This window comes from Pelodiscus sinensis, chromosome 2 (genome assembly GCF_052426305.1).
Source record: "Pelodiscus sinensis isolate ZL-2025 chromosome 2, ASM5242630v1, whole genome shotgun sequence".
In the NCBI taxonomy this organism is placed as follows: Eukaryota; Metazoa; Chordata; order Testudines; family Trionychidae; genus Pelodiscus; species Pelodiscus sinensis.
In genome coordinates, this window is record NC_143053.1 from 260,006,092 (window position 1) to 260,021,695 (window position 15,604).

The 15,604-nt window shown below is 62.9% G+C and overlaps 1 protein-coding gene across 4 annotated transcripts; it reads left to right on the forward strand.

The window, feature by feature from the left end:
* The first annotated feature begins 83 nt into the window (after nt 1-83).
* Nucleotides 84-15,294, forward strand: LOC102461564 (uncharacterized). 4 transcript variants are annotated; one of them, XR_016348991.1, is made up of 6 exons: nt 86-269; nt 8,314-8,440; nt 9,108-9,212; nt 9,837-9,908; nt 11,088-12,315; nt 14,570-15,294. XR_016348991.1 is itself a non-coding variant. In XM_075923049.2 (5 exons), exons 1-5 carry the CDS (start codon nt 135-137, stop codon nt 12,254-12,256), a joined length of 1,605 nt encoding a protein of 534 aa, XP_075779164.2. In that variant the 5' UTR covers nt 84-134; the 3' UTR covers nt 12,257-15,294. The 4 variants fall into 4 exon arrangements, 3 of the variants coding, with proteins under 3 accessions (XP_075779164.2, XP_075779165.2, XP_075779163.2); XM_075923049.2 differs by having other exon boundaries at nt 84-269; nt 9,840-9,908; nt 11,088-15,294; XM_075923048.2 differs by having other exon boundaries at nt 11,088-15,294.
* Nucleotides 15,295-15,604: the final 310 nt, after the last annotated feature.

Genomic DNA, 15,604 nt, shown 5'->3' on the forward strand with positions numbered 1-15,604 from the left:
GAGTGTGTGTCAGTGTGTGTGTGTGTCAGTGTGTGTGTGTGACTGCTGTGTGTGGCAGTGCGGTGTGTGTGTCAGTGTGACGGTGTGTGCGGTGGGGAAGCTCCCCGCTGCCGGCCCAGCCCCCCGCTCCCAGCATGCCCTGCCGGGTGGCCGAGCCGTGCGGGGCCGGGCCGGGCCGGGTGGTCGCGGGGCAGCAGCCGGGCCGGGCGCCGCGGCGCGGGGAGCCCCCGGGCATGGCCGGGAGACACCGGCCCGCCCCGCCTGCCCAGGTAGGAGCCGCCGCACGGGCCCAGCCACCGGCCCCTGGACCCCCTCCCCGCGGGACCCCCACCGCCCCATGGACCCCCCGGCGGGACCCCCACTGCCCCATGGACCCCCCCGGCGGGACCCCCACCGGCCCCTGGACCCCCTCCCCGCGGGACCCCCACCGCCCTCTGCCCCCCCCCCGGCGGGACCCTCACTGCCCTCTGCCCCCCCCCGGCGGGACCCCCACCGGCCCCTGGACCCCCTCCCCGCGGGACCCCCACCGCCCCATAGCCCCCCGGCGGGACCCTCACTGCCCTCTGCCCCCCCCGGCGGGACCCCCACCGCCCCATAGCCCCCCGGCGGGACCCTCACTGCCCTCTGCCCCCCCCGGCGGGACCCCCACCGCCCCATAGCCCCCCGGCGGGACCCTCACTGCCCTCTGCCCCCCCCGGCGGGACCCCCACCGCCCTCTGACCCCCAGCAGGACTCCCCACTGCCCCATGGACCCCCCGGCGGGACCCTCACTGCCCTCTGCCCCCCCCGGCGGGACCCCCACTACCCCCCAGCAGGACTCCCCACTGCCCCATGGACCCCCCGGCGGGACCCTCACTGCCCTCTGCCCCCCCCGCGGGACCCCCACCACCCCCGAGCGGGACCCCCACTGCCCCATGGACCCCCCCAGCGGGACCCCCACTGCCCCATGGACCCCCTCCCTGCGGGACCCCCACTAGTCCCCAGCGGGACCCCCACCGCCCTCTGCCCCCCCCTGCGGGACCCCCACCCCCCGAGCGGGACCCCCACTGCCCCCTGCCCCCCCCGGCGGGACCCCCACTGCCCCATGGACCCCCCCAGCGGGACCCCCACTGCCCCATGGACCCCCCCCTGCGGGACCCCCACTAGCCCCCAGCGGGACCCCCACTGCCCTCTGCCCCCCCCTGCGGGACCCCCACTACCCCCGAGCGGGACCCCCATGGCCCCCTGCCCCCCCCGGCGGGACCCCCACTGCCCCATGGACCCCCCCCTGCGGGACCCCCACTAGCCCCCAGCGGGACCCCCACTGCCCTCTGCCCCCCCCTGCGGGACCCCCACTACCCCCGAGCGGGACCCCCACGGCCCCCTGCCCCCCCCAGCGGGACCCCCACTGCCCCATGGACCCCCCCAGCGGGACCCCCACTGCCCCATGGACCCCCCCCGGCGGGACCCCCACCGGCCCCTGGACCTCCACCCCCCTGTTCCCCCCCAGCGGGACCTCCATGGCCCCGACTCCCCCAGCGGGATCCCCACCGGCCCCTGTCCCTGCCCACGGGACCCCTACTGCCCTCTGGCCCCCCCAGTGGGACCCCCAGTGCCATCTGTTTACCCCGCAGAGGGGCCCCCACTGCCCCTGTTCCCCCATGGGACCTCCACTGCCCCTCTGCAGGACCCCCAGTGACCCCCAGAGAGACCCCCAATGCCCTCTGGTTCCCCCTAGCAGGGCCCCCACCACCTCCTGGGCCCCCCCACCCACTCCCCCTGCAGTACCCCCATCCTGCCACTACCCCCAGCAGGACCCCCTCTGCTCCCTGGCTCCCCCTGCAGTGGGACCCTCCCCCCCCACTGCCATTCTTCCTATAGGAGCCCCTGCCACTGCCTCCCGGTTCCCATCCAGCACAATCCCCAACCGGTCACGGCCCCCCCAGCTGGCCTGGCCCCGCCTGCCCAGGTAGGAGCTGACCCCACCCTGTGACCTCCCTGCTCAGCAGGACCCCCACGCCCCACTGCCCCTGCCCCCCCCACCAGACCAGTGGGACCCCCACACTGCCCTTGCCCCCCCACCAGTGGGAGCCCCCCACCCCCCCCCCACTGCCCCCCCACTGCCCCTGCCCCCCCCACCAGTGGGACCTCCACACCCAGTGCTGCTGTCCCTTTCCGTTCACTCTGGTCACTGTGCCCCCCACTGCATATGCCCAGTTTGTGCCCTGTGCCGCTGGCTCCCCCACTCACTGCCCCCCACTCAGTGCTTGCCCCCCACTCACCTTTGCTTCAGACAGCTGGGGACCGCCTAATCCCCGGCCCTGTGCACACCCAGGTGCTGCAGAATTCGAGGCTTTGTGTAAAAAAGTAAAGGATGCACAGGCCTTTGTGGCACCCACATGCGCAGGCAATATGGCCTGGGGACAGGCTCTGGGATGGGTGGGCTGCCAGGGCCATATACAGGCAATACGGCCTGGGGACAGGCTCTGGGATGGGTGGGCTGCCAGGGCCATATACAGGCAATACGGCCTGGGGACAGGCTCTGGGATGGGTGGGCTGCCAGGGCCATATACAGGCAATACGGCCTGGGGACAGGCTCTGGGATGGGTGGGCTGCCAGGGCCATATACAGGCAATACGGCCTGGGGACAGGCTCTGGGATGGGTGGGCTGCCAGGGCCATATACAGGCAATACGGCCTGGGGACAGGCTCTGGGATGGGTGGGCTGCCAGGGCCATATGCAGGCAATACGGCCTGGGGACAGGCTCTGGGATGGGTGGGTTGCCAGGGCCATGTGCAGGCAATACGGCCTGGGGACAGGCTCTGGGATGGGTGGGCTGCCAGGGCCATATACAGGCAATACGGCCTGGGGACAGGCTCTGGGATGGGTGGGCTGCCAGGGCCATATACAGGCAATACGGCCTGGGGACAGGCTCTGGGATGGGTGGGCTGCCAGGGCCATATACAGGCAATACGGCCTGGGGACAGGCTCTGGGATGGGTGGGCTGCCAGGGCCATATACAGGCAATACGGCCTGGGGACAGGCTCTGGGATGGGTGGGCTGCCAGGGCCATATACAGGCAATACGGCCTGGGGACAGGCTCTGGGATGGGTGGGTTGCCAGGGCTATGTGCAAGCAATACGGCCTGGGGACAGGCTCTGGGATGGGTGGGCTGCCAGGGCCATATACAGGCAATACGGCCTGGGGACAGGCTCTGGGATGGGTGGGCTGCCAGGGCCATATACAGGCAATACGGCCTGGGGACAGGCTCTGGGATGGGTGGGCTGCCAGGGCCATATACAGGCAATACGGCCTGGGGACAGGCTCTGGGATGGGTGGGCTGCCAGGGCCATATACAGGCAATACGGCCTGGGGACAGGCTCTGGGATGGGTGGGCTGCCAGGGCCATATACAGGCAATACGGCCTGGGGACAGGCTCTGGGATGGGTGGGCTGCCAGGGCCATATACAGGCAATACGGCCTGGGGACAGGCTCTGGGATGGGTGGGCTGCCAGGGCCATATACAGGCAATACGGCCTGGGGACAGGCTCTGGGATGGGTGGGCTGCCAGGGCCATATACAGGCAATACGGCCTGGGGACAGGCTCTGGGATGGGTGGGCTGCCAGGGCCATATACAGGCAATACGGCCTGGGGACAGGCTCTGGGATGGGTGGGCTGCCAGGGCCATATACAGGCAATACGACCTGGGGACAGGCTCTGGGATGGGTGGGCTGCCAGGGCCATATACAGGCAATACGGCCTGGGGACAGGCTCTGGGATGGGTGGGTTGCCAGGGCCATGTGCAGGCAATACAGCCTGGGGACAGGCTCTGGGATGGGTGGGCTGCCAGGGCCATATACAGGCAATACGGCCTGGGGACAGGCTCTGGGATGGGTGGGCTGCCAGGGCCATATACAGGCAATACGGCCTGGGGACAGGCTCTGGGATGGGTGGGCTGCCAGGGCCATGTGCAGGCAATACGGCCTGGGGACAGGCTCTGGGATGGGTGGGCTGCCAGGGCCATATACAGGCAATACGGCCTGGGGACAGGCTCTGGGATGGGTGGGCTGCCAGGGCCATATACAGGCAATACGGCCTGGGGACAGGCTCTGGGATGGGTGGGTTGCCAGGGCCATGTGCAGGCAATACGGCCTGGGGACAGGCTCTGGGATGGGTGGGCTGCCAGGGCCATATACAGGCAATACGGCCTGGGGACAGGCTCTGGGATGGGTGGGCTGCCAGGGCTATATACAGGCAATACGGCCTGGGGACAGGCTCTGGGATGGGTGGGTTGCCAGGGCCATGTGCAGGCAATACGGCCTGGGGACAGGCTCTGGGATGGGTGGGCTGCCAGGGCCATATACAGGCAATACGGCCTGGGGACAGGCTCTGGGATGGGTGGGTTGCCAGGGCCATGTGCAGGCAATACGGCCTGGGGACAGGCTCTGGGATGGGTGGGCTGCCAGGGCCATATACAGGCAATACGGCCTGGGGACAGGCTCTGGGATGGGTGGGCTGCCAGGGCCATATACAGGCAATACGGCCTGGGGACAGGCTCTGGGATGGGTGGGCTGCCAGGGCCATATACAGGCAATACGGCCTGGGGACAGGCTCTGGGATGGGTGGGCTGCCAGGGCCATATACAGGCAATACGGCCTGGGGACAGGCTCTGGGATGGGTGGGCTGCCAGGGCCATATACAGGCAATACGGCCTGGGGACAGGCTCTGGGATGGGTGGGCTGCCAGGGCCATATACAGGCAATACGGCCTGGGGACAGGCTCTGGGATGGGTGGGCTGCCAGGGCCATATACAGGCAATACGGCCTGGGGACAGGCTCTGGGATGGGTGGGCTGCCAGGGCCATATACAGGCAATACGGCCTGGGGACAGGCTCTGGGATGGGTGGGCTGCCAGGGCCATATACAGGCAATACGGCCTGGGGACAGGCTCTGGGATGGGTGGGCTGCCAGGGCCATATACAGGCAATACGACCTGGGGACAGGCTCTGGGATGGGTGGGCTGCCAGGGCCATATACAGGCAATACGGCCTGGGGACAGGCTCTGGGATGGGTGGGCTGCCAGGGCCATATACAGGCAATACGGCCTGGGGACAGGCTCTGCGATGGGTGGGTTGCCAGGGCCATGTGCAGGCAATACGGCCTGGGGACAGGCTCTGGGATGGGTGGGCTGCCAGGGCCATATACAGGCAATACGGCCTGGGGACAGGCTCTGCGATGGGTGGGTTGCCAGGGCCATGTGCAGGCAATACGGCCTGGGGACAGGCTCTGGGATGGGTGGGCTGCCAGGGCCATATACAGGCAATACGGCCTGGGGACAGGCTCTGGGATGGGTGGGCTGCCAGGGCCATATACAGGCAATACGACCTGGGGACAGGCTCTGGGATGGGTGGGCTGCCAGGGCCATATACAGGCAATACGGCCTGGGGACAGGCTCTGGGATGGGTGGGCTGCCAGGGCCATATACAGGCAATACGGCCTGGGGACAGGCTCTGGGATGGGTGGGCTGCCAGGGCCATATACAGGCAATACGGCCTGGGGACAGGCTCTGGGATGGGTGGGCTGCCAGGGCCATATACAGGCAATACGGCCTGGGGACAGGCTCTGGGATGGGTGGGCTGCCAGGGCCATATACAGGCAATACGGCCTGGGGACAGGCTCTGGGATGGGTGGGCTGCCAGGGCCATATACAGGCAATACGGCCTGGGGACAGGCTCTGGGATGGGTGGGCTGCCAGGGCCATATACAGGCAATACGGCCTGGGGACAGGCTCTGGGATGGGTGGGCTGCCAGGGCCATATACAGGCAATACGGCCTGGGGACAGGCTCTGGGATGGGTGGGCTGCCAGGGCCATATACAGGCAATACGGCCTGGGGACAGGCTCTGGGATGGGTGGGCTGCCAGGGCCATATACAGGCAATACGGCCTGGGGACAGGCTCTGGGATGGGTGGGCTGCCAGGGCCATATACAGGCAATACGGCCTGGGGACAGGCTCTGGGATGGGTGGGCTGCCAGGGCCATATACAGGCAATACGACCTGGGGACAGGCTCTGGGATGGGTGGGCTGCCAGGGCCATATACAGGCAATACGGCCTGGGGACAGGCTCTGGGATGGGTGGGCTGCCAGGGCCATATACAGGCAATACGACCTGGGGACAGGCTCTGGGATGGGTGGGCTGCCAGGGCCATATACAGGCAATACGGCCTGGGGACAGGCTCTGGGATGGGTGGGCTGCCAGGGCCATATACAGGCAATACGGCCTGGGGACAGGCTCTGGGATGGATGGGTTGCCAGGGTCATATACAGGCAATACGGCCTGGGGACAGGCTCTGGGATGGATGGGTTGCCAGGGTCATATACAGGCAATACGGCCTGGGGACAGGCTCTGGGATGGGTGGGCTGCCAGGGCCATATACAGGCAATACGGCCTGGGGACAGGCTCTGGGATGGGTGGGCTGTCAGGGCCATATACAGGCAATACGGCCTGGGGACAGGCTCTGGGATGGGTGGGCTGCCAGGGCCATATACAGGCAATACGGCCTGGGGACAGGCTCTGGGATGGGTGGGCTGCCAGGGCCATATACAGGCAATACGGCCTGGGGACAGGCTCTGGGATGGGTGGGCTGCCAGGGCCATATACAGGCAATACGGCCTGGGGACAGGCTCTGGGATGGGTGGGCTGCCAGGGCCATATACAGGCAATACGGCCTGGGGACAGGCTCTGGGATGGGTGGGCTGCCAGGGCCATATACAGGCAATACGGCCTGGGGACAGGCTCTGGGATGGGTGGGCTGCCAGGGCCATATACAGGCAATACGGCCTGGGGACAGGCTCTGGGATGGGTGGGCTGCCAGGGCCATATACAGGCAATACGACCTGGGGACAGGCTCTGGGATGGGTGGGCTGCCAGGGCCATATACAGGCAATACGGCCTGGGGACAGGCTCTGGGATGGGTGGGTTGCCAGGGCCATGTGCAGGCAATACGGCCTGGGGACAGGCTCTGGGATGGGTGGGCTGCCAGGGCCATATACAGGCAATACGGCCTGGGGACAGGCTCTGGGATGGGTGGGTTGCCAGGGCCATGTGCAGGCAATACGGCCTGGGGACAGGCTCTGGGATGGGTGGGCTGCCAGGGCCATATACAGGCAATACGGCCTGGGGACAGGCTCTGGGATGGGTGGGCTGCCAGGGCCATATACAGGCAATACGACCTGGGGACAGGCTCTGGGATGGGTGGGCTGCCAGGGCCATATACAGGCAATACGGCCTGGGGACAGGCTCTGGGATGGGTGGGCTGCCAGGGCCATATACAGGCAATACGGCCTGGGGACAGGCTCTGGGATGGATGGGCTGCCAGGGTCATATACAGGCAATACGGCCTGGGGACAGGCTCTGGGATGGATGGGTTGCCAGGGTCATATACAGGCAATACGGCCTGGGGACAGGCTCTGGGATGGGTGGGCTGCCAGGGTCATATACAGGCAATACGGCCTGGGGACAGGCTCTGGGATGGGTGGGCTGCCAGGGTCATATACAGGCAATACGGCCTGGGGACAGGCTCTGGGATGGGTGGGCTGCCAGGGTCATATACAGGCAATACGGCCTGGGGACAGGCTCTGGGATGGGTGGGCTGCCAGGGTCATATACAGGCAATACGGCCTGGGGACAGGCTCTGGGATGGGTGGGCTGCCAGGGCCATATACAGGCAATACGGCCTGGGGACAGGCTCTGGGATGGGTGGGCTGCCAGGGTCATATACAGGCAATACGGCCTGGGGACAGGCTCTGGGATGGGTGGGTTGCCAGGGTCATATACAGGCAATACAGCCTGGGGACAGGCTCTGGGATGGGTGGGCTGCCAGGGTCATATACAGGCAATACGACCTGGGGACAGGGTCTGAGTGGGGATGTTAAAGACTAGTCGACTATCCGGTAAGCATTTGCTTATCATATAATCTTTTGACTAGTTGATAGCCCCCTCCCCCTTGCTGCCTCTATGAGATAGAGGCACCAAAGCGAGGGGAGGTACTTCAAAGTGGCAGCGCCGCCCAGCAGTGTATGCTGGGCCCTTACCTAGTCACGTTGGGCCCTGTCGGACAGGCGTCAGTGCCAGGACAGTGTGGACCTGTTGACCCACTGGGGCAGTTCACGCCTGCCTTAGCGCTACCTTGCGAGAGCCCGGCCCGGCCACGTCCGTGTAGCCCCTCCCCTGCTCCGTCGTGGCTGCGTGTCACTCGTGCCACGGACGCTGGGCTGAGACACGTGCCTGGTATCAACCCAGCCTGGCTGAGCACGCAATGCTTGTGGCCGCAGGTGCCTGTCACGTTTGATGACGTCGCCGTCTATTTCTTCCGGGAGGAGTGGGACACGTTTGCGGGATGGCAGAAGGATCTGTACCGGGAAGTGATGACGGAGAACTACCAGCTCCTGCTTGCTTTGGGTAAAGAGCTGGGGGACGGGGAGGTGAGAGGGGGTTGTTATTATTTTGCTCAGACTCTGGGGAGCCCTAATAATTTTTGTTGCCCTTTTCTGAACCTTTTCCAATGCCCAGAGATCTTTTTCGGAGATGAGGCGACCACATCCGCACGCAGGATTCAAGCTGTGGATGTACCATGGTTTTACACAGAGGCAATAAGAGATTCTCGCTCTTATTCCCTAGCCCTTTTTTAACGATTCCTCACACTCTGTTTGCTTTTTTGCCTGCCGCTGCACCCAGAGTGGATATTTCAGAGAGCGATCTGCAGTGACTCCAAGATCTCACGGGTGTGGGAAACACAACAGCAGCGCTGGCTGTTTGCCGTGGGGCAGGCTGTGCGGATTCTGGCTGACGCGTGGGCGTCTGTGACGCTGTTAAGAGCGTCCGGGTTTTCGGTGGCGTCTCTGCACGTTTTGAAAGTCGGTGCTGAACTGGGCTTTTCTGCTGTCTCGTTACCTGTCCACTTGCTCACGACTCTTTGAAAGCAAGGGCCCGTCTCACGGCCCCGGGGAGGCGAGATGGGGGGGTTCAGACCAATTGATCACGTAATGGAAAACTATTCAGTGAAATCACGACTACACGGCTCGTATGATCCCGAGTCCTGATGCTCCCAGTCTCTTTCCGCTGACAGGCTACACGGGCCCCAAGCCCGACGTCTTATATCGGCTGGAGCGGGGGGAAGAGCCGTGGGTCCACGCCCCACAGAGCCCCGTGGCATGGGGGAGCCCCTCTCTGGGTGAGTACCAGGAACCCCAGCTCCTCAGCGCTGCTACCGTAGGCGTCGTAGATTCACAGAACCGTATGGTCAGAAGGGACCACAAGGGTCAGAGGCCAGTGACCCCTTCCCACGTTGCTGCCCTGGCCCCCTTTCTCCCCTGGCTTCCTCCAGCAGAGCTGTCACGTCTGGGCATGTCCCATCGGCCTCGCATCTTCTCCCCCGCCCATTCGCCCCCAGCACAAACCCCTGGCCCCTCAGTTTTCAGACTCCCTGTAGATTGTGATTATTTTGGTGGAAATTGTCAGTTGGGGAGGGAACCTGTTAGCCAAGGAAGCTGTCACCCTGCCATCCATGCTGTCCTGCTAGCCACTGCCACTGTTTGCTCCTTTTTATAGGCCTTCCTGGCGCCTGATTGGCTGGTTCCTCCTTGCAGCCCTCTAGGGGGCCTTGGAGGACTTCTCTATGGCTTTCTGGTGTAGGGAGGGCCACAAGCCTCCAGCAGGGGCCCTCGGGCTGCAGCCAGGCAGAGCGGTCAGGGGGAGGGACAGAGGCATGTGCTGGGGGAGGTGGCATGGGGCTGCCCCGGGCAGGGCGGCCGAGCGGCTCCCTGGTGACGGAGCATCCGGGTTCTGTTCCCTCCAGCAGAGGAGGAGCCGTGGGTCAGCCCCCTGCAGGACGCCAGGGCGTGGGGGTCTCCGGAGAGCCCCCGCCAAGGTGAGTGGCACCCAACCTGGCTCGGGGCGCTGGGGAGAAGAGCTGGGCAGAGACCCCATCTCCGGGTGCAGGGGGGCTGTGTCCCATGCATGCAGCGTGGACTGTCGCCGGCTGCTCACTGGCCCAGCCGGACCCTCCTGCTGGGGAGAAGCTGGGTGCCCGGGCCCTGCACCCTCCGCAGTGTGTCCGTATGGGCCGCCACGGTGCCCTCTAGAGAGCTAGATCCGGGCAGGGAACTGTTTTTGGGTGGGGGGAGGGCCACTGGCCCACAGGAAAACCAGTCGGGGGCCGCCCACAAGGGAGAAGCAAAGTGACGAGAAGGCCCCCCTCCCATTCCCCTCGCACTCCGGAGCCTGGGGGGCCCAGGCTGGTAGATTTTGTGGGCTCCAGCCCTGCGGGTGGATGGCAGAGGGGCTGGAGCGCCAGCGCGGGCTCCCCAGTGCAGAGCCTCGGCAGCGGGATCCAGGCAAGCCATGGGCCAGACGCGGCCCCCGGGCCTGAGGTTCCCCACCCCTGGACTGGTCTGTAAAATGAAGAGTGGTGCGGAGAAAGTGACTAAGGACGAGTTATTGACTTGTTCCCATAACACAAGAACTAGGGGTCCCCCAAGGAAATAAATAGGCAGCAGGTTTAAAACAAGCCAAAGGGAGTTTTTCTTCACGCAGCGCACAGTCAACCTGTGGAACTCCTCGCCAGAGGATGTGGTGGGGACCGGGACTTTAACAGCGTTCAAGAAAGAGCTAGATACATTCCTGGAGGACAGGTCCATCGATGGCTATTGGCCAGGATGGGCAGGGATGGCGTCCCTAGCCTCTGGACGACGGGGGGGTGGATCACGTGAGGATTCCCTGTTCACTCCCTCGGGGGCACCTGGCGCTGGCCGCTGTGGGCAGCAGGACACTGGGCTGGATGGGCCTTTGCTCTCCCCCAGTCTGGCCGCTCTGAAGTTCTCTCCCCAGCCACGGACGGGGCCCTCTGAGGAAACGCTGCTGTGGGGGAAGCCGTAGGCCGTGCCCTGGGCGGGTGCCTGTGGATCGTGCCCATTGCTGAAAAGCCAGGCCCTTCACCTCCTCCTGGGTGCAGGTGCCTCCGGTGGAGAAGTGTCCCGGGCGAAGGGGGTGGGGTGCCCCGTACCGGGATGTTTACTGGGTCCATCTCCAGACTCTCTTTTCCCCGCAGGTGGCAGGGTCGGGAGCAGGTCTGGGGCGCAGCAGCCGGGTGCCGGGGCAGGGACGCTGCAGCCCTACCGGCCGTTCCCAGGGGGGTCGGAGGAGAAAGCCGTCCTGAGCCCCGAGCTGCGAGGAGCCCCCCTGAACTTGTGTGAGTCCCGGGCACCGGAGAGCGCGCTGGGAGTCCCATGGGGGCGTGACTGGTGCGGTGGCAGCCCCCCAAGCACACCGCCAGGCCCTGAGACGGGGGAGGGGTCCCACCCGTGCCCGGCGGGTGCCCCCAGCGCCCACGGGGCGGCCCCTCCCGCCATGCCGGAGAGCAGCGCTCCCAGGACGGCCCCGCCCCACACGTGCCCGGAGTGCGGGAAGGGCTTCCGGCAGAAGTGGGACCTCGCCAAGCACCAGCGAACCCACTCGGGGGAGCGGCCCTACCCCTGCCCGGACTGCGGCAAGAGCTTCAGCCACATCTCCAACCTCCGCAAGCACCGGCGCATCCACACCGGGGAGCGGCCCTTCGCCTGCGGGCTCTGCGGCCGCAGCTTCACCCTCAAGCAGGTGCTGGTCCGGCACCAGCGCGTCCACACAGGCGAGCGCCCCTTCCCCTGCCCCGACTGCGGCAAGAGCTTCAAGGACAAGCAGAAGCTGACGGTGCACCGGCGCGTCCACACGGGCGAGCGGCCCTACGTCTGCGCCGACTGCGGCAAGGCCTTCGGGCAGAGCCAGCGGCTCAAGACGCACCGGCGCGTCCACACCGGGGAGAAGCCCTACGTGTGCAGCGACTGCGGCCGGGCCTTCAGCCAGGTCTCCAACCTGTACACCCACTGGCGCACCCACACGGGCGAGCGCCCCTTCCCCTGCGCCCAGTGCGGCAAGAGCTTCGGCCTCAAGCACGACCTGGCCAAGCACCGGCGGGTGCACACGGGCGAGCGCCCCTACCCCTGCCCGGATTGCAACCGGAGCTTCAGCCAGAAGCAGGACCTCACCAAGCACCGGCGGGTGCACACGGGAGAGCGGCCCTACCCCTGCGCCCAGTGCGGCAAGAGCTTCAGCAACATCTCCAACCTCCTGGCCCACCAACGGACCCACCTGGGGCAGCGGCTCCCAGGGACCCAGCCCAGCAAGGAACGAGCCGGCTGGGAGATTGGGGTGAGAGATGGAGCCATGTCTCTGGCGCTGTGAGCCATGGGCGGCTCCCCCTGTCACCGGTGCCAATCAGGAGTCACTCCGCTCCTGTGCAGGTACTGCCAATGGCGGCAGATGTGCTGATTGAGGGAGCAGAGTGGAGGGGTAGTGGGGAAGAGGACTGAGGGGTGCTAGGTCTAGCCACTCTAGGGGTCACCAAATGAAATGAATAGGGAGCAGGGTTTTTTTCATGCAGCGCACAGTCAACCTGTGGAACTCCTTGCCTGAGGATGTTGTCAAGACCAGGACTTTAACACTGTTCAAAAAGGAACTAGGTAAATTCATGGAGGTTGGGTCCATCAATGGCTATGAGCCAGGATAGGTAGGGATGGTGTCTGTTTGTCAGAGGCTGGAAATGGGCAACGGGAGGGATCACTTGATGATTGGGAATGGAAAGCGACTGTCTAGGAAGGAGTCCAGCAGAAAGGGATCTTGGGGTCATAATGGATCACAAGCTGAATATGAGTCAGCAGTGTGATGCTGTGGCAAAAAAAGCTAACATGATTCTGGGATGGATTAACAGGTGTGTTATGGGCAAGACACGAGAAGTCATTCTTCCGCTCTACTCTGCGCTGGTTGGGCCTCAGCTGGAGTACTGTGTCCAGTTCTGGGCACCGCATTTCAAGAAAGATGTGGAGAAATTGGAAAGGGTCCAGAGAAGAGCAACAAAAATGTTGAAAGGTCTAGAGAACATGAGCAGTGAGGGAAGGCTGAAAGAATTGGGCTTGTTTAGTTTGGAAAAGAGAAGACTGAGAGGGGACAGGAGAGCAGTTTTCAGGGATCTAAAAGGGTGTTACAAGGAGGAGGGAGAAAAATTGTTCTTGGCCTGTGAGGACAGGACCATAAGCAAGGGGCTTAAACTGCACAAGGGAGGTTTAGATTGGACATCAGGAAAAACTTCCTAGCTGACCGGGTGGTTAAACACTGGAATAAATTGCCCAGGGAGGTTGTGGAATATCTCTGGATATTGACGAGAAGGTTAGACAGACATCTGTCAGGGGTGGTCTAGACCATGGGTTCCCAAACTGGGGGGCGTGAAGAAATTCCAGGGGGGGGGGCGCAAGGTGACCCAGCCTCCCTCCCCATCAAGTTTTGCTGCCCCGCTCACTTCCTTTTTTTTTCTCAACAAGTTTTGTTGCTTTTTTTTTTGGCGGCGTGGGGTGAGGGTCTTTTCAAAAATCAAGAAGGGGGCGTGATGCCGAAAAGTTTGGGAACCACTGGTCTAGATGGTGCTTGGTCCTGCCGTGAGGGCAGGGGTCTGGACTCTGTGACCTCTCAAGGTCTCTTCCAGTCCTAGGATTCCCTGCTCTGTTCGCTCCCTCTGGGGCACCGGGCATTGGCCGCTGTGGGCAAACAGGACCCTGGGCTAGCGGGACCTTTGGTCCGACCCAGCCCGGCCGCTCTCAGCCCGCGCTGTCGGGCGGCCCCTGCAGGGTTGGGGGCCCATTGCTTTCAGTAGAAGCTGTGCCCAGGGTCTGGTTCCCGCCCCACTATCTTAAGCAAGCCCTGGGGGAGAGCGAGGCTGAATAAGGAGCGGTCACCCTGTGGTCATCTGAGTTTCCGCAGTGCAGCTGCCTGCTCCCAGGCGAGGGCCCCCTAAAATCTGTGAACCCAGCCCCAATATCTACAGCCCCCCTCCAAAACTGCTCCCTCAGAAGGGCTGAAATTCCTTCCTGTCCGCGCTGTGACTTGCCTGGTAGAATCATGCACAGCCGGCAGTCTGTGCCGCTGGGGTCCGGACCAAGGGTCTCGCCAAGGGTGCAAGCAATGGCCTGTCTGACCTTACTGCCTAAGGGTACGTCTAGACTACGTGGCTCCGTCGATGGAGCCACTAGATTTGTTTGTTCGGCAAAGGGAAATGAAGCTGCGATTTAAATAATCGCGGCTTCATTTAAATTCAAATGGCTGCCCCGCTCTGCCGATCAGCTGTTTGTCGGCAGATCGGGGCAGTCTGGACGCTCCCCTGCCGACATGAAAGCCCTTTATCGACCTCCCCAGTAAACCTCATCCTACGAGGCATAACGGGGAGGTCAATAAAGGGCTTTCAGGTCGGCGCAGAGCGTCCAGACTAGTGTGCTGAGCCGACAAACAGCTGATCAGCTGTTTGTCGGCTCAGCGTGGCAGCCATTAACATTTAAATGAAGCCGCGATTATGTAGTTTAGACACACCCTAAGGGAGAGACTGTCTGGGTTTATTGCCACCTGTGACAACAAACAGTAAACCCCCAAACTATACAGCCTGGACCATGGGCCAAATCCCGACCTCCAGGACCTTGTGAATGGCTCCTGAAGTCTTTTTATTTGCTGTAGAACCTCAGAGACACAACTGCGAGTTACGCACTGACCGGTCGGCCCCTCGCCACGTTTGGAACTGGACGTACGCAATGAGGGAGCCGCAGGGACACACCCACCTTGCCAAAAGCATACGCGGAACAGTCCCCTGGTCAATGTAAATGACTAAACATCCAAAGGGAGACTTTAGAAAGAGATTTGACGAGGTAAGGGAATTGTTTTTGTAATGCTTCTGTTTAAATTAAGTTGGCGAAAAGCCGCATTAAATTTCTGCAGTGTGAAGTTTCAAAGCTGCGTCAAGTCGATGTTCAAATGGAAACTTTGGAAGGAACAACCATAACGTTTTGTGCAGCGTTACGAACGTTTGAGTTACGAACCTTCTCCATCCCTGAGTGCTTGGGAGTCTGAGGTTCTACCAGACCATCCTTGTTGGTTTTTTATTGTGTGCTCTGGGGTCTGGATGTTGACTATACCTTGCCCAAGAAATTTGGACCTTGACCAGAAATAATTGACTGCCCCAGCCTGGGTCATCTGGAAAGCTCCTTCAGAATATATTTGATATGCCACTGGATTGTACCCTGTAATTCCAGTAGAAAGCATCTCAGCCCGAGTGTTCTTCACCAATATTTGTCCTCTGCCCATGTTAGGGATGTGAAGAGTGTAAAAAAGTCACTGTTCACACTTTTGAAATGGTGTCAGTTAAATGTTGATGTGTTTACGAATTCACAAGCCGTCCCTGTATAGATTCTCTTTGTCTAGTGTTTTTACTAGCAACCAAACCAGTCACATGTATAAAACCCACTTTTCTGTTAAACTTTTCCCATAAAACCCCCGAGTTATCCAAAACCACAAGAAGTCTGATTAGAATTTCACCAGAGCTGGAGTGCGAGTGTCTGGCTTGTGTGCAGCCAATTAACAGGAGGACCAGCGGTGGAAAACACGTGTTCTGCGGGTGCAGATAATCCTGGAACGCACAGGTAACTGCCTGTTCTCCAAGCATGGAAAATGCAAGGGCAGCCCATAAGCATAGGTAGACTTGGCGGTCGCCTAGGG

Excerpts from the sequence above, each read along its gene's own strand:
- LOC102461564 (XM_075923048.2), top strand. The coding sequence starts at position 135 with ATGCCCTGCCGGGTGGCCGAGCCGTGCGGGGCCGGGCCGGGCCGGGTG. Across the intron at positions 8,441-9,107 it reads CCAGCTCCTGCTTGCTTTGG|GCTACACGGGCCCCAAGCCC; the intron begins GTAAAGAGCTGG and ends TTCCGCTGACAG. Across the intron at positions 9,213-9,836 it reads ATGGGGGAGCCCCTCTCTGG|CAGAGGAGGAGCCGTGGGTC; the intron begins GTGAGTACCAGG and ends TGTTCCCTCCAG.